This window comes from Taeniopygia guttata, chromosome 16 (assembly GCF_048771995.1).
Source record: "Taeniopygia guttata chromosome 16, bTaeGut7.mat, whole genome shotgun sequence".
In the NCBI taxonomy this organism is placed as follows: Eukaryota; Metazoa; Chordata; class Aves; order Passeriformes; family Estrildidae; genus Taeniopygia; species Taeniopygia guttata.
The window spans coordinates 4,324,869-4,343,176 of record NC_133041.1 but is presented as its reverse complement, the minus strand read 5'-3'; the positions used below and the strand labels follow the sequence as shown (position 1 = coordinate 4,343,176).

Here is an 18,308-nt window from a genome sequence, read left to right as displayed (position 1 = left end):
TTTCCACCAAAATTCTCTCCAAAATTCCATAATTTATTAAAATTTTCTCCAATTTCCACCAAAATTCTCCCAAAATTCCCCAATTTTCCCCAAAATTCTTCCAAAAACTCCCCATTTTCCCCAAAATTTTCTCCACATTTCCACCAAAATTCTCTCAAAAATTCCCGAATTTTCCCCAACATTTTCTCCACATTTCCCCCAAAACTCTCCCAAAAATTCCCCAATTTTCCCCAAAATTCTCCCTAAAATTCCCCAATTTTCCCCAAAATTTTCTCTGCGCTTCCACCAAAATTCTACCAAAATTTCCCCAATTTCCCCAAAATTTTCTCTGTGTTTCCCCAAAAATTCTCCAAAAAATCCCCCAATTTCCCTCAAATTTCCATCTAAATTCTCAAAAAAATTCATGAAATTTCCCAAATTTTTTCCCCAAATTTCCTGCAAAATTCCCAAAATTTGTCAATTTTTCCTAAAATTCCAAAGTTTCCCCAAAATTTTCCACAGAATTCCCAAACTTTGCCCAAAATTTTCACGAAAAAATTTCCGAAAATCCCCCAATTTTCCCCAAAATTCGCCATAAAACTTCCCAATTTTCCCCAAAATTCTCCCAAAAATTCCCCAATTTTCCCCAAAATTCTCCCAAAAATCCCCCAATTTTCCCCAAAATTCTCCCCAAAATTCTCCACATTTTCCCCAAAATTTTCTCCACATTTTCCCCAAAATTCTCCCAAAAATTCCCCAGTTTTCCCCAAAATTGTCCCAAAAATTCCCCAATTTTCCCCAAAATTCTCCCAAAAATTCCCCAAAATTTTCTCCACATTTCCACCAAAATCCTCCCAAAAATTCCCCAATTTCCCCCAAATTTTTCTCCACATTTCCACCAAAATTTTCCCAAAAATTCCCCAATTTTCCCCAAAATTTTCTGTGCGTTTCCATCAACATTCTCCCAAAAATTCCCCAATTTTTCCCAAAATTCTCCCAAAAAGTCCCCAAAATTTTCTCCACATTTCCACCAAAATTCTTCCAAAAATTCCATAATTTATTAAAATTTTCTCCACATTTCCACCAAAATTCTCCCAAAAATTCCCCAATTTCCCCCAAAATTTTCTCAGCATTTCCACCAAAACTCTCCCAAAACCTCCCCAATTTTCCCCAAAAATTCCCCAATTTTCCTCAAAATTCTCCCAAAAATTCCCCAATTTCCCCCAAAATTTTCTCCACGTTTCCACCAAAATTCCACCCAAAATTCTGCAATTTATTAAAATTTTCTGCACATTTCCACCAAAACTCTCCCAAAATTTGCCCAATTTCCCCCAAAATTTTCTCCGCGTTTCCAACAAAACTCTCCCAAAAATTCCCCAATTTTGCCCAAAATTCTCCCAAAATTTCCCAATTTTCCCCAAAACTCTCCCAAAAATTCTCCAATTTTGCCTAAAATTCTCCCAAAATTCCTGAATTTTCCCCAAAATTCTCCCCAAAACTCCCCAAAATTTTCTCCACATTTCCACCAAAATTCCAAAATTTTCCCCAAAATTCTCCCAAAAATTCCCCAATTTCCCCCAAAATTCTCCCAATTTTCCCCAATTTTGCCCCAAAATCCCGGATTTTCCCCGGTTTCTCCCAGAATTTCCCAAAACCGCCGGAATTTGCCCCATTTGCGGTACCTTCTGCACGCTGAGCGTGATCTGCCCCCCCTGGAAACCGCCGGAGCTGCCGCAGCCGTACGAGCCCGAGGTCAGCTGGGACAGGTGAGACACAGGTGAGATACAGGTGAGCACCGACAGGTGAGACACAGGTGAGACAGGTGAGCACACACAGGTGAGTTACAGGTGAGTGACACAGGTGAGACATGGACAGGTGAGGTACAGGTGAGAGAAACAGGTGAGACAGGTGAGAGAGGAGAGACACAGACAGGTGAGACAGGTGAGCACAGACAGGTGAGTTACAGGTGAGTTACACAGGTGAGACACAGGTGAGATATGGACAGGTGAGTTACAGGTGAGACATGGACAGGTGAGACAGGTGAGACATGGACAGGTGAGTTACACAGGTGAGTTACTCAGGTGAGTTACAGGTGAGTTACACAGGTGAGATATGGACAGGTGGGACAGGTGAGCATGGACAGGTGAGACATGGACAGGTGAGTAACAGGTGAGTTACAGGTAAGTTACAGGTGAGCACCGACAGGTAAGTTACACAGGTGAGATATGGACAGGTGAGACACAGGTGAAACAGGTGAGCATGGACAGGTGAGTTACAGGTGAGTTACACAGGTGAGAGATGGACAGGTGAGACATGGACAGGTGAGACACAGACAGGTGAGTTACACAGGTGAGCACAGACAGGTGAGACAGGTGAGACATTAACAGGTGAGTTACACAGGTGAGACACAGGTGAAATACGTGAGCATGGACAGGTGAGTTACACAGGTGAGTTACACAGGTGAGTTATACAGGTGAGACATGGTCAGGTGAGACATGGACAGGTGAGACAGGTGAGCATGGACAGGTGAGTTACACACGTGAGTTACAGGTGAGTTACAGGTGAACACCGACACGTGAGAGATGGATAGGTGAGACAGGTGACACATAGACAGGTGAGTTACACAGGTGAGACACGGACAGGTGAGTTACACAGGGAAGGAATGGACAGGTGAGCACCAACAGGTGAGTTACAGGTGAGACAGGTGAGCACAGACAGGTGAGACATGGACAGGTGAGATATGGACAGGTGAGACAAGTGAGAGACAGGTGAGACACGGACAGGTGAGACAGATGAGCATGGACAGGTGAGTTACACAGGTGAGTTACAGGTGAATTAAACAGGTGAGACATGGACAGGTGAGACAGGTGAGACACCGACAGGTGAGAAACAGGTAAGCATGGACAGGTGAGACATGGACAGGTGAGACATGGACAGGTGAGACAGGTGAGCATGGACAGGTGAGTTACACAGGTGAGACAGGTGAGGTGGGACAGGTGAGACACAGACAGGTGAGACATGGACAGGTGAGTTACAGGTGAGGGATGGACAAGTGAGACAGGTGAGACACAGACAGGTGAGACAGGTGAGTTACAGGTGAGAGAGACAGGTGAGACACAGGTGAGACAGGTAAGTTACACAGGTGAGTTACAGGTGAGTTACACAGGTGAGTTACACAGGTGAGTTACACAGGTGAGACACAGACAGGTGAGACAGGTGGGACACATGAGACACAGACAGGTGGGACAGGTGAGATCACACAGGTGAGATCACACAGGTGAGTTACACAGGTGTACCCCAGGTGTGCCCAGGTGTGTCTCAGGTTCCCCCAAATGTACCCAGGTGTGCCCAGGTGAGTGCCCGGGTGTGCTCAGATGTAACTCAGGTGTACCCAGGTGTGCCCAGGTGTCCCCAGGTGTGCCCAGGTGTATCTCAGCTGTGCCCAGGTGTGTTTTTACCCCCCCAAAACCCCCAAAATCCCCATTTTTCACCCGATTTTCGCCGGGTTTTTTTTGCCCAGGTGTGCCCAGGTGCCCCCAGGTGAGTGCCCAGGTGTGCCCAGGTGTGCCCAGGTGTACCCAGCTGTGCCCAGGTGTGTTTTTACCCCCCCAAAACCCCCAAAATCCCCATTTTTCACCCAATTTTCGCCGGGTTTTTTTTGCCCAGGTGTGCCCAGGTGCCCCCAGGTGAGTGCCCAGGTGTGCCCAGGTGCGTTACCTGCTCCAGCGCCTCGGCCAGGTGCCGGTCGAGGCGCCCCTCGCGCTTGCGCAGTTTGGCGCTGTCCCACTGCAGCCCCTCCAGGTGTGCCCAGGTGTGCCCAGGTGTGCCCAAAATATACCCCAGGTGTGCCCAGGTGTGCCCTGGTGTGCCCAGGTGTGCCCAGGTGTGCCCAGGTGTGCCCAGGTGTGCCCAGGTGAGTGCCCAGGTGTGCCCAGGTGTATCTCAGGTGTACCCAAGTGTATCCTGGCTGTTCCCAGGTGTGCCCAGGTGTGCCCAGGTGTGCCCAGGTGTACCCAGGTGTGCCCAGGTGTATCCCAGGTGTGCCCAGGTGTGCCCAAAATATACCCCAGGTGTGCCCAGGTGTGCCCAGCTGTGCCCAGGTGTGCCCAGGTGTGCCCAGCTGTGCCCAGGTGTGTTTTTACCCCCCAAAATCCCCATTTTTCACCCGATTTTCACCGGGTTTTTTTTGCCCAGGTGTGCCCAGGTGCCCCCAGGTGAGTGCCCAGGTGTGCCCAGGTGCGTTACCTGCTCCAGCGCCTCGGCCAGGTGCCGGTCGAGGCGCCCCTCGCGCTTGCGCAGTTTGGCGCTGTCCCACTGCAGCCCCTCCAGGTGTGCCCAGGTGTGCCCAGGTGTGCCCAAAATATACCCCAGGTGTGCCCAGGTGTATCTCAGGTGTGCCCAGGTGTATCCCAGATGTGCCCAGGTGTGCCCAGGTGCCCCCAGGTGTGCCCAGCTGTATCCAGGTGTATCTCAGGTGTGTTTTTATCCCCCAAAACCCCCAAAATCCCCATTTTTCACCCAATTTTCACTGGGTTTTTTTTGCCCAGGTGAGTGCCCAGGTGTGCCCAGGTGAGTGCCCAGGTGTGCCCAGGTGCGTTACCTGCTCCAGGGCCTCGGCCAGGTGCCGGTCGAGGCGCCCCTCGCGCTTGCGCAGTTTGGCGTTGTCCCACTGGAGCCCCTCCAGGTGTGCCCAGGTGTGCCCAGGTGTATCTCAGGTGTATCTCAGGTGTGCCCAGGTGTATCCAGGTGTGCCCAGGTGTATCTCAGGTGTGCCCAGGTGTGTTTTTACCTCCCAAAACCCCCAAAATCCCCATTTTTCACCCGATTTTCACCGGGTTTTTTGTGCCCAGGTGTGCCCAGGTGTGCCCAGGTGAGTGCCCAGGTGTGCCCAGGTGTGCCCAGGTGTACCCAAGTGTATCCTGGCTGTTCCCAGGTGTGCCCAGGTGTGTTTTTACCCCCCCAAAACCCCCAAAATCCCCATTTTTAACCCGATTTTCGCCACGTTTTTTTTGCCCAGGTGTGCCCAGGTGTGCCCAGGTGAGTGCCCAGGTGTGCCCAGGTGCGTTACCTGCTCCAGCGCCTCGGCCAGGTGCCGGTCGAGGCGCCCCTCGCGCTTGCGCAGTTTGGCGCTGTCCCACTGCAGCCCCTCCAGGGTGGTGCCGAGTTCCAGAACCTTCGTCTCCGCCCAGCCCGCCTTGTCCTGCAGCTCCGCCAGCTGGACAGGTAAGGACAGGTAAGGACAGGTGAGATACAGGTGAGATACAGGTGAGACAGGTGAGATACAGACAGGTGAGACAGGTACAGGTGAGATACAGGTACAGGTGAGATATAGCACAGCCTTGTCCTGGAGCTCTGCTAGCTGCAGGTGAGAGACAGGTGAGATACAGACAGGTGAGACAGGTGAGATACAGGTGAGATACAGGTGAGACAGGTGAGATATAACACAGCCTTGTCCTACAGCTCCGCCAGCTACAGGTGAGACAGGTCAGACAGATACAGGTGAGACAGGTGAGATACAGACAGGTAAGACAGGTGAGACAGGCGAGATACAGCCCGCCTTGTCCTGGAGCTCTGCTAGCTACAGGTGAGAGACAGGTGAGATACAGGTGAGACAGGTACAGGTGAGACAGGTGAGATAGAGACAGGTGAGATACAGGTGACAGACAGGTGAGATACAGACAGGTGAGATACAGACAGGTGAGATACAGGTGAGATACAGCACAGCCTTGTCCTGGAGCTCTGCTAACTGCAGGTAAAGGTGAGACAGGTACAGGTGAGACAGGTGAGATACAGCCCGCCTTGTCCTGGAGCTCCGCCAGCTACAGGTGAGACAAGTGAGATACAGACAGGTGAGATACAGGTGAGACAGGTACAGGTGAGACAGGTGAGATACAGGTAAGACAGGTGAAATACAGGTGAGAGACAGGTGAGATACAGGTGAGATACAGACAGGTGAGACAGGTGAGAGAACACAGCCCGCCTTGTCCTGCAGCTCTGCCAGCTACAGGTGAGACAGGTGAGAGACAGGTGAGATACAGGTGAGAGACAGGTGAGACAGGTGAGAGGTACAGGTGAGACAGGTGAGACAGGTGAGACAGGTACAGGTGAGACAGGTGAGATACAGCACAGCCTTGTCCTGGAGCTCTGCCAGCTACAGGTGAGATACAGGTTAGACAGGTGAGATACAGGTGAGACAGGTGAGAGACAGGTGAGTTACAGACAGGTGAGATACAGACAGGTGAGATACAGGTAACACAGGTGAGACAGGTGAGATACAGCCCGCCTTGTCCTGGAGCTCTGCAAGCTACAGGTGAGACAGGTGAGATACAGGTGAGATACAGGTGAGATATGGACAGGTGAGACAGGTGAGATACAGCCCGCCTTGTCCTGGAGCTCAGCTAGCTACAGGTGAGAGACAGGTGAGACAGGTGAGATACAGGTGAGATACAGCACAGCCTTGTCCTGGAGCTCCGCAAGCTGGACAGGTGAGACAGGTGAGACAGGTGTGACACAGGTGTGACACAGGTGTGACACAGGTGTGACACAGGTGAGACAGGTGAGGTCTCAGGTGACACAGGTGAGTCTCAGGTGAGTCTCAGGTACCTCCAGCGCCTCCCTCTGGTGCTTCTCGTGCAGGTTCTGGGTCAGCTCCTGCAGCCGCCGGTGCTCCCGCAGCAGCTCCCGCAGCAGCTCCCGGCCCGCCTCCGACACCTCCGCTGCCGTCCCGAAAATATCACCGGGATCAGACGGAATTCATGGAATTTACAGAAATTCCCCCAAAAATTCCCAAAAAAACGGACAAAATTTGCACAAAAACGGACAAAATTCCCAAAAAAATGGACAAAATTTGCACAATAAATGGACAAAATTAACACAAAAAACGGACAAAATTAACCAAAAAAAGGACAAAATTCCCACCAAAAATGGCCAAAATTCCCAAAAAAATGGACAAAATTCCCAAAAAATAGGCCCAAAATTCAAGAAAATCCCATCAAAACTCATCCCAGATCCCAAAAAATCCCCTGGAATCCCGAAATCCCCAAAATCTCAAAGAATCTCCCAAAAATTCTCCAAAAATTCCCAGAAAAATCGGACAAAATTCGCACAAAAAAGGCCAAAAATCCGGGAAAATCCCAGCAAAACTCATCCTAAATCCCCCAAAAAAATCCCCAAAAATCCCCAAAATTCCCAGAATTCCCAGAGAATCCCACAAAAATTCCCAAAAAATTCCCACCAAAAGCAGCCAAAATTTGCACAAAAAACGGCCAAAATTCCCAAAAAAACGGACAAAAATAGCACAAAAAATGGCCAAAATTCCCACAAAAAATGCCCAAAATTTGGGAAAATCTTGCCGAAACTCATCCTAAATTCCAAAAAACCCCCTGGAATCCAAAAATCCCCCAAGAATCCCCCAAAAATTCCCAGAAAAGCAGCCAAAATTCCCACCGAAAACGGACTAAATTCCCGCAAAAAACGGAAAAAAGTAGCACAAAAACCAGACAAAATTCCCACAAAAAATGCCCAAAATTCGGGAAAATCCCACCGAAACTCATCCCAAATCCCAAAAAAATCCCCTGGAATCCCCCCGAAAAAAAAAAAAAACCCCAAAAATCCCCAAAATTCCTTCAAATCCACCCAAAACCCCCAAAATCCCAAAAGACCCCAAAAATCCCCCCAAAAATCCCCCAAAATCTGCCCCAAATCCCCTTTGAACCCTCCCAGGCGCCCCCAAAACCCCCAAAATCCCCATTTTTCACCCGATTTCCACCGGGTTTTTTTTGCCCAGGTGTGCCCAGGTGTGCCCAGCTGTGCCCAGCTGTGCCCAGGTGTGCCAGGTGAGTGCCCAGGTGTGTTTTTACCCCCCCAAAACCCCCAAAATCCCCATTTTTCACCCAATTTTCACCGGGTTTTTTTTGCCCAGGTGCGCCCAGGTGTGCCCAGGTGAGTGCCCAGGTGTGCCCAGGTGTGCCAGGTGAGTGCCCAGCTGTGCCCAGGTGTGCCCAGGTGTGTTTTAACCCCCCCAAAACCCCCAAAATCCCCATTTTTCACCCGATTTTCACCGGGTTTTTTTTGCCCAGGTGTGCCCAGGTGTGCCCCAGGTGTGTTTTAACCCCCCCAGGTGCCCAAAAACCCCCAAAATCCTCATTTTTAACCCGATTTTCACCAGGTTTTTTTTGCCCAGGTGCCCCCAGCTGTGCCCAGGTGTGCCCAGGTGTGCCCAGGTGTGTTTTTACCCTCCAAAAACACCCAAAATCGCCATTTTAACCCAATTTTCACCGGGTTTTTTTTGCCCAGGTGTGCCCAGGTGTGTTTTTACCCCCCCAAAACCCCCAAAATCCTCATTTTTCACCCAATTTTCACCGGTTTTTTTTTGCCCAGGTGTGCCCAGGTGTGCCCAGGTAACCTCAAAACCCCCAAAATCCCCATTTTTCACCCAATTTTCACCGGGTTTTTTTTGCCCAGGTGTCCCCAGGTGCCCCCAGCTGTGCCCAGGTGTGCCCAGGTGTGCCCAGGTGTATCTCAGGTGCCCCCAGGTGCCCCCAGGTACTCACGGCGGGCGCTCAGGTGCCCCCCCAGGTGCTGCAGGCCCCTCTGGGCCCGGCCCAGGGCCCCCCCCAGCCTGGCCACGGCCTCGGGGGCGAAGCTCAGCCGGGGCGGGGGAGGGGCGGCCACGCCCTCCTCGGGCCCCGCCCACACCTCTGCAACCATTGGTGGGAGAGGGTCAATGCTAATCTATGCAAATTAGCGAAGCCGCGCGGCGAAAAGCCCCAAAATCCCCCATTTTTCACCTCGAAATGTCCCCAAAATCTCAAATTTTCACCGCTAGAAGTCCCCAAAATCCCAAATTTCCACCCCAAAATCCCAAATTTCCACCCCAAAAATCCCCAAAATCCCAAATTTTCTACCCCAAACCCAAATTTCCACCCTAAAAATCCCCAAAATCCCAAATTTCCACCATAAAAGTCGCCCAAATCCCCCAAAATCCCAAATTTCCCACCCAAAACCCCAAATTTCCAGCCCAAATATCCCCAAAATACCAAATTTCCCTATATAATCCCCAAAATCCCCCAAACCCCCAAATTTCCACCCTAAAAATCTCCAAATCCCCCAAAACCCCAAATTTCCACCCTAAAAATCCCCAAAATCCCCAATTTCCACCCTAAAAATCCCCAAATCCCCCAAAATCCCAAATTTCCACTCCTACATCCCCAAAATCCCCAATTTTCACCACTAAAAATGCCCAACATCCCAAATTTCCACCCCAAAATCCCCCCAAAATTCCAAATTTCCCACCCCAAATTCCAAAATTTCCCACCCAAAATCCCAAATTTCCACTCCAAAAATCCCCAAAATCCCAAATTTCCCACCCAAAATCCTAAATTTGCCACCCAAAATCCCAAATTTCCACCCCAAAAATCCCCAAAACCCCCCAAAATGCCAAAGTTCCACCACTATATCCCCAAAATGCCCCACAATCCCCAATTTTCACCACTAAAAATGCCCAAAATCCCAAATTTCCCTCTATAATCGCCAAAATCCCAAATTTCCCACCCAAAATCCCAAATTTCCACCCCAAAATCCCTCCAAAATCCCAAATTTCCCACCCAAACCCCCAAATTTCCAGCCCAAATATCCCAAAATCCCAAATTTCCCTCTATAATCCCCAAAATCCCTCAAAACCCCAAATTTCCACCCCTAAATCCCCAAAATCCCAAATTTCCCACCCAAAACCCCAAATTTCCACCCTAAAAATCCTCAAAATGCCCCAAAATCTCGAATTTCACACCCAAAATCCCAAATTTCCACCTCTAAAAGTCCCCAAAATCCCCCAAAATCTTAAATTTTGACTCCGAAATACCCAAATCTTTTCAGAATCCCCCAAAATCCCAAATTTCCCACTCAAAACCCCAAATTTCAACCCCAAAATTCCCCAAAATCCCAAATTTCCACCCCTAAACCCCCAAAATCCTAAATTTCCACCGAAACCCCAAAATTTCCACCCTAAAAATCCCCAATATCCACCAAAATCCCGAATTTCCCTCTATAATCCCCAAAATCCCGAATTTCCACCTCTAGAAGTCCCCAAAATCCCCCAAAACCCCAAATTTCCACCCTAAAAATCCCCAAAATCCCCCAAACCCCCAAATTTCCACCCTAAAAATCCCCCAAAGTCCCAAATTTCCCACCCAAAACCCCAAATTTCCACCCCAAAAATCCCCAAAATCCCAAATTTCCCTCTATAATCCCCAAAATCCCGAATTTCCACCGCTAAAAGTCCCAAAAATCCCCCAAACCCCCAAATTTACACCCTAAAAGTCCCCCAAATCCCAAATTATCCCACCCAAAATCCCAAATTTCCACCCTAAAAATCCCCAAAATCCCAAATTTCCCACACAAAAATCCCAAATTTCCACCCTAAAATCCCCAAAATCCCTCAAAACCCCAAATTTCCACCCCTACATCCCCAAAATGCCCCCAAATCCCCAATTTCCACCACTAAAAATGCCCAAAATCCCAAATTTCCACCCCAAAATCCACCCAAAATTCCAAATTTCCCACCCCAAATTCCAAAATTTCCACCCCTAAATCCCAAAAATCCCCAATTTCCCCAAAAATCCCAATTTTTCCCCCCCAAAATCCCAAATTTCCCCCAAACCCCCAAATTTTCCCCAAACCCCCCAAGGACTCCCAAAACCCCCAAATTTCCCCCCAAAAATCCCAAATTTCCCCCAAAACCCCCCAAAAATCCCAAATTTCCCCCCAAATCTCCCCCAAAACCCCCAAATTTTCCCCAAATCTCCCCCAAAACCCCAAATTTCCCCCCCAAATCCCCAAATTTCCCCCAAATCCCCCCCAAAAAATCCCAAATTTCCCTTAGAAATCCAATTTTTACCCCCAAAATCCCAAATTCCACCCAAAAATCGCAAATTTCCCCCAAAACCCCAAATTTGCCCCCCAAAATCCCAAATTTCCCCTACAACCCCAATTTTTTTCCCCAAATCCCCCCCAAAAATCCCAAATTTCCCCAAAAATCCCAAATTTCCCCCAAATTCCCCCCAAAAACCCCAAATTTCCCCCAAATCTCCCCCAAAAATCCCAAATTTCCCATAAATTTCCCCCCAAACCCCCCCAATTCCCCTCCCCCGCTCACCTCTCCTCTCGGGGTCCCCGGGGGGGTTCGGGGGGGGCTCGGGGGGGTCCCCGGGGGGGTCCCCGGGGGGCGGGGCCGCCCCTCCCCCACCCCCGGCCCCTCCCCCACCGTCGCCTTCGCAGCGGCGCAGCAGCGCCTGGACCTCGGCGTCCAGCTGGGGAGGAAAGGGTTAAAAATTACCCAAAATCCCAAAAAATTACCCTAAAAATCGACCCAAATCCAGCTGGGGGGGAAAGGGTTAAAAATGAGCCAAAAATCCCCAAACTTACCCCAAAATAAACCTTAAATCGATCCAAATCCAGCTGGGGAGGAAAGGGTTAAAAATCGGCCAAAAATACCCAAATTTACCCCAAAATAAACCTTAAATCGATCCAAATCCAACTGGGGAGGAAAGGGTTAAAAATCAGCAAAAATACCCAAAATTCCCCCAAAAATCGACCCAAAATTACCCCAAAATTGACCCAAAACTGACCAAATTCAGCTGGGGGGGAAAGGGTTAATAATGAGCCAAAAATACCCAAATTTACCCCAAAATAAACCTTAAATAGACCCAAATCCAGCTGGGGTGGAAAGGGTTAAAAATGAGCCAAAAATCCCCAAAATTACCCCAAAAATCGACCCAAAATCACCCAAAATTACCCCAAAAATCGACCCAAAAATCACCCAAAATTACCCCAAAAATCGACCTAAAATTGACAAAATCCAGCTGGGAGGGAAAGGGTTAAAAATGGCCAAAAATCCCCAAACTTGCACCAAAAATGGCCCCAAAATCCCCAAAATTACCCCAAATTTACCCCAAAACCGACTCAAATACACCTGGGGGGGGGAAAGGTTAAAAATGACCCAAAAATCCCCAAAATTACCCCAAAAATTAACTCAAATCGACGCCGTTTTTGGGGCTTTTAACCCCATTTTTTTGGTGTTTTACCCTCCCCAGGTGTGCCCAGGTGCGTTTTTGTGCCGAAAATCCCATTTTTTATTATTTTTACCCCAAATTTTGGATGTTTTGGCTCCCCCAGGTGTGCCCAGGTGTGCCCAGGTGCGTTTTCAGTGCCCAAAATCCCATTTTTGCTCCTTTTAACCCCATTTTTTCACATTTTTACCCTCCCCAGGTGTGCCCAGGTGAGTCTCACCTGTGCCCAGGTGTGACCAGGTGAGTGCCCAGGTGTGCCCAGACCGACCTGGGTGTCCCTGACCCCATTTTTAGTGCCCAAAATCCCATTTTTGCTCATTTTAACCACATTTTATGTGATTTTACCTGCCCCAGGTGTGCCCAGGTGTGCCCAGGTGTGCCCAGGTGCATTTTCAGTGCCCAAAACCCCATTTTTGCTCCTTTTAACCCCATTTTTTCACGTTTTTACCCTCCCCAGCCATGCTCAGGTCTGCCCAGGTGTGCCCAGGTGTGTCTCACCTGTGCCCAGGTGCCCCCAGGTATGCCCACGTGTGCCCAAGTGTTCCCCAGGTGTGCCCAGGTGCATTTTTAGTACCCAAAACCCCATTTTTGCTCCGTTTAACCCCGTTTTTTTTTTGCAATTTACCCCCCCCAGCTGCTCCCAGGTGCCCCCAGGTGTGCCCAGGTGTGCCCAGGTGTGCCCAGGTGTGTTTTCAGTGCCCAAAATCCCATTTTTGCTCCTTTTAACCCCATTTTTGCTCCTTTTAACCCCATTTTTGCTCCTTTTAACCCCGTTTTTTTTGCATTTCCCCCTCCCCAGGTGTGCCCAGGTGTGCCCAGGTGTGCCCAGGTGTGTCTCACCTGTGCCAGCTGCGCACAGGTACGTTTTCCGTGCCCCAAACCCCATTTTTGCTCATTTTAACCCCATTTTTGGTCTTTTTAACCCCATTTTTTCTCCTTTTAACCCCGTTTTTTTTGCGTTTCACCCTCCCCAGGGGCCCCCAGGTGCCCCCAGGTGCCCCCAGGTGTGCCCAGGTGTGCCCAGACCCACCTGGGGTGTCCCTGACCCCATTTTTGGGGTTCCCAGTTGCATTTTCAGTGCCCAAAACCCCATTTTTCCTGTTTTAACCCCATTTTTGCTCCTTTTAACCCCATTTTTTCACGTTTCTGCCTGTCTCAGGTGCCCCCAGGTGTGCCCAGGTGAGTCTCACCTGTGCCAGGTGTGCCCAGGTGTGCCCAGAACCATCTTGGTTTTGCTTAAGCCAATTTTTGGTGTGCCCAGGTGCGTTTTCAGTGCCCAAAATCTCATTTTTGCTCATTTTAACCCCATTTTTGCTCCTTTTAACCCCGTTTTTTTTGCGTTGTACCCACCCCACCTGTGCCCAGGTGTGCCCAGGTGTGTTTTTAGTGCTCAAAACCCCATTTTTGCTCCTTTTAACCCCATTTTTGCTCCTTTTAACCCCATTTTTTCACAATTTACCCATTCCTAGCTGTGCCCAGGTCTCCCCAGGTGAGTGCCCAGGTATGCCCAGGTGAGTCTCAAGTGTGCCAGGTGTGCCCAGGTGTGCCCAGGTGTGCCCAGGTGAGTGCCCAGGTGAATCTCACCTGTGTCCAGACCCACCTGGGTGTCCAAAACCCCATTTTCAGTGCCCAAAACCTCCATTTTTCACCTTTTAACCCCATTTTTTCACCTTTTAACCCCATTTTTTCACCTTTTAACCCCGTTTTTTTGCATTTCACCCCCCCATCCGTGCCCAGGTGTGCCCAGGTGTGCCCAGATGTGCCCAGACCCACCTGGTTGTCCCTGACTCCATTTTCGGGTATCCCAGGTGCATTTTTAATACCCAAAATCCCATTTTTGCTCATTTTAACCCCATTTTTTTGGTGTTTTACTCTCCCTATGTGTGCCCAGGTGTGCCCAGGTGTGTCTCACCTGTGCCCAGGTGCCCCCAGGTATGCCCACGTGTGCCCAAGTGTTCCCCAGGTGTGCCCAGGTGCGTTTTTAGTACCCAAAACCCCATTTTTTCACCTTTTCACCCCGTTTTTTTTGCTCTGTACCCCCCCCATCCGTGCCCAGGTGCCCCCAGGTGTGCCCAGGTGCCCCCAGGTGCCCTCACCTGCGCCCAGAAGCGGTTGACCAGGCGCAGGGTGGCGTCGTCGGTGGCCTGGCGCTTCTCCAGCTTCTCGATGCGCTCGCGGAGCTCGTCCTCGCACACCTGGCGCTGCTCCAGCCGCTCCGCCAGCTTCTTGTTCCGGAACTGCAGCACCTTCACGTCCATCTCCTCCTGCGCAGGTGGGACATGGACAGGTGAGGGCAGGTGAGGGAGAAAAAAATCCCGAAAAAATGGCAAAAAACCCGAGATTTTAGCTCAAAATTTGAATAAATTGGAGCCGTTTCACTTCAAAGCACCTGAATTATTCACCTGGGACAGGTGAGACAGGTGAGATACAGGTGAGACAGGTGGGACAGGTGAGGGGCAGAGAAATCCCAAAAAAATGGCAAAAACCCCGAGAAAAAGGCAAAAAACCCCGAGATTTTAGCCCAAAAATTGAATAAATTGGACCCATTTCACTCTGAATCTCCTAAAGGAGTCACCTGGGACAGGTGAGACACGGACAGGTGAGACAAGTGAGACACAGGTGAGATAGAGGTGAGGCACAGGTGGGACAGGTGAGGGGCAAAAAACCCCGAAAAAATGGCAAAAACCCCCGAGATTTTAGCCCAAAAATTGAATAAATTGGAGCCGTTTCACTTCAAAGCACCTGAATTATTCACCTGGGACAGGTGAGGGACAGGTGAGACACAGACAGGTCAGGGACAGGTGAGGGACAGGTGAGACACAGGTGAGATAGAGGTGAGGCACAGGTGGGACAGGTGAGGAGCAAAGAAACCCCGAGAAAATGGCAAAAAACCCCGAGATTTTAGCCCAAAAATTGAATAAATTGGGGTCAATTCACTGCAAATCTCCCAAATTATTCGCCCAGCACAGGTGAGACACGGACAGGTGAGGGACAGGTGAGACAGGTGGGGCAAAAAAAACCCCGAGAAAATGGCAAAAAATCCCGAGATTTTAGCCCAAAAATTGAATAAATTGGGGTCATTTCACTTCAAAGCACCTGAAGGGTTCACCTGGGACAGGTGAGACACAGACAGGTGAGGCACAGGTGAGACACAGACAGGTGAGCACAGGTGAGACATAGACAGGTGGGACAGGTGAGGGGCAAAGAAAACCCGGAAAAAAGGTAAAAAAACCCCGAGATTTTAGCCCAAAAATTGAATAAATTGGGGTCATTTCACTGCAAATCTCCTGAAAGATTCACCCAGGACAGGTGAGACACAAACAGGTGAGACCCAACAGGTGACACACAGGTGGGACAGGTGAGGGACAAAAAAATCCCGAAAAAATGGTAAAAAAACCCGAGAAAATGGCAAAAAACCCCGAGATTTTTGCCCAAAAATTGAATAAATTGGAGTAATTTCACTCTGAACGTCCTAAACTCACTCCTAACCGACTCACCTGTGCACAGGTGAGACACAGACAGGTGAGGGCAGGTGAGACAGGTGAGGGGCAAAAAACCCCGAGAAAATGGCAAAAAACCCCGAGATTTTAGCTTAAAAATTGAATAAATTGGGGTAATTTCATTCCAAACCTCCTAATTTATTCACCCAGAACAGGTGAGACAGGTGAGATACAGGTGAGACACACGTGAGCACAGGTGGGACAGGTGAGGAGCAGAGAAATCCAAAAAAAATGGCCAAAAATCCCAAGAAAATGGAAAAAAATCCCGAGATTTTAGCCCAAAAATTGAATAAATTGGGGTTATTTTACTCCAAACCTCCTAAATTATTCACCACGACAGGTGAGCACAGGAGAGGCACAGACAGGTGAGACAGGTGGGACAGGTGAGGGGCAGAGAAATCCCAAAAAAATGGCAAAAAACCCCAAAAAAAAGGCAAAAAATCCCGAGATTTTAGCCCAAAAATTGAATAAATTGGGCCCATTTCACTCTGAATCTCCTAAAGGAGTCACCTGGGACAGGTGAGACAGGTGAGACCCGATAGGTGTGACCCCACAGGTGAGATACAGGTGGGACAGGTGAGATACAGGTGAGACAGGTGAGGGGCAAAAAAACCCCGAGAAAAAGGCAAAAAACCCCGAGATTTTAGCCCAAAAATTGAATAAATTGGGGTTATTTCACTGCAAATCTTCTAAATTATTCACCCAGAACAGGTGAGCACAGGTGAGACACAGACAAGTGAGACACAAACAGGTGAAACAGGTGAGGCACAGGTGGGACAGGTGAGGGACAGGTGAGGGGCAAAAAAAACCCGGAAAAAAAGGCAAAAAATCCCGAGATTTTAGCCCAAAAATTGAATAAATTGGAGCCGTTTCACTTCAAAGCACCTGAATTATTCACCTGGGACAGGTGAGACACAGACAGGTGAGATACAGGTGAGATACAGGAGACCCACAGGTGAGCACAGGTGGGACAGGTGAGGGACAAAAAAATCCCGAAAAAAAGGCAAAAAATTCCGAGATTTTATCCCAAAAATTGAATAAATTGGGGTAATTTCACTCTGAATCTCCTAAAGGAGTCACCTGGGACAGGTGAGACACAGACAGGTGAGACCAGACAGGTGACACAGGTGTGTGCCCAGGTGCCCCCAGGTGCGCCCAGGTGTGCCCAGGTGTATCTCAGGTGTGCCCAGGTGTGCCCAGGTGCATTTTCAGTGCCCCAAAATCCCATTTTTGCACCTTTTAACCCCATTTTTGCTCCTTTTAACCCCGTTTTTTTTGCGTTTCGCCCTCCCCAGGTGTGCCCAGGTGTGCCCAGGTGTGCCCAGGTGTGCCCAGGTGCGTTTTCAGTGCCCAAAATCCCATTTTTGCCCCTTTTAACCCCGTTTTTTTTGCGTTTCGCCCTCCCCAGGTGTGCCCAGGTGTGCCCAGGTGCCCCCAGGTGTGCCCAGGTGTGCCCAGGTGTATCTCAGGTGTGCCCAGGTGTGTTTTTACCCCTCCAGGTGCCCCCAAAACCCCCAAAATCCCCATTTTTAACCCGATTTTCGCCGGGTTTTTTTTGCCCAGGTGCCCCCAGGTGTGCCCAGGTGCCCCCAGGTGTGCCCAGGTGTGTTTTCAGTGCCCAAAACCCCATTTTTGCTCCTTTTAACCCCATTTTTGCCCCTTTTAACCCCATTTTTGCTCCTTTTAACCCCGTTTTTTTGCGTTTCCCCCTCCCCAGCTGTGCCCAGGTGTGCCCAGGTGTGCCCAGGTGTGCCCAGGTGCCCAGGTGTATCTCAGGTGTGCCCAGGTGTGTTTTTACCCCTCTAGGTGCCCCCAAAACCCCCAAAATCCCCATTTTTAACCCGATTTTCGCCGGGTTTTTTTTGCCCAGGTGCGCCCAGGTGCCCCCAGGTGTGCCCAGGTGTGCCCAGGTGTGCCCAGGTGTGCCCAGGTGCGCTCACCGTGCTGGAGATGCCCCCCAGCCGCAGGGGCTCGATCAGGGTGGTCGGGGGCTGCTCCTCCCTCGGGGGTCTCTTCTCGGGGGGGCCCCCCCCGGGCTCGGGGGGTCCCCGCTTGGCACCGACCCCCGACATGGGCACCTGCACAGGTGAGGCACAGGTGAGAGATTTGGGGTGAGTTTGGGGGAATTGGGGAATTTTGGGGGGGTTTGAGGTGATTTTGGGGGTGTTTAAGGTGATTTTGGGGGGGTTTGGGGGGAATTTGGGGGGATTTTGGGGGTTTAAGGTGATTTTGGGGGGAGTTTGGGGGATTTTGGGGGAATTTGGGGGGATCTGAGGTGATTTTGGGGGTATTTAAGGTGATTTTGGGGGTGTTTCAGGTGATTCTGGGGGGATTTGGGGTGATTTTGGAGGGATTTGAGGTGATTTTGGGGGTGTTTAAGGTGATTTTGGGGGTCCCCGCTTGGCACCGACCCCCGACATGGGCACCTGCACAGGTGAGGCACAGGTGAGGCACAGGTGAGAGATTTCAGGGGATTTTGGGGAATTTGGGGAATTTTGGGGGGGTTTGAGGTGATTTTGGGAGTGTTTAAGGTGATTTTGGGGGGGTTTGAGGGGATTTTGGGGGGATTTGAGGGGATTTTGGGGGAATTTGGAGGAATTTTGTGGGATTTGGGGAATTTTGGGGGGAGCTGAGGTGATTTTGGGGGGATTTTGGGGGATTTAGGGGTACTTTGCAGGGTTTGAGGTGATTTTGGGGGGTTTAAGGTGATTTTGCGAGGATTTGAGGTGATTTCGGGGGGATTTTGTGGGGATTTTGGTGGGAT

The 18,308-nt window shown here is 49.9% G+C and overlaps 1 protein-coding gene across 1 annotated transcript in view; it reads right to left on the bottom strand.

The window, feature by feature from the left end:
* RNF40 (ring finger protein 40) overlaps positions 1-17,631 on the bottom strand; it is a 61,247-nt gene extending 43,616 nt beyond the window's left edge. Inside the window, exons 1-7 of the mRNA XM_072936380.1 lie at positions 17,485-17,631; positions 14,141-14,308; positions 11,132-11,285; positions 8,532-8,678; positions 6,583-6,695; positions 5,048-5,194; positions 1,662-1,736 (exon numbers count right to left, since the gene is read on the bottom strand). Of these exons, the coding sequence (XP_072792481.1) occupies positions 1,662-1,736; positions 5,048-5,194; positions 6,583-6,695; positions 8,532-8,678; positions 11,132-11,285; positions 14,141-14,308; positions 17,485-17,616 (936 nt within the window). The 5' untranslated portion in view covers positions 17,617-17,631. The remainder of the gene's footprint in view (positions 1-1,661; positions 1,737-5,047; positions 5,195-6,582; positions 6,696-8,531; positions 8,679-11,131; positions 11,286-14,140; positions 14,309-17,484) is intronic.
* Positions 17,632-18,308: the final 677 nt, after the last annotated feature.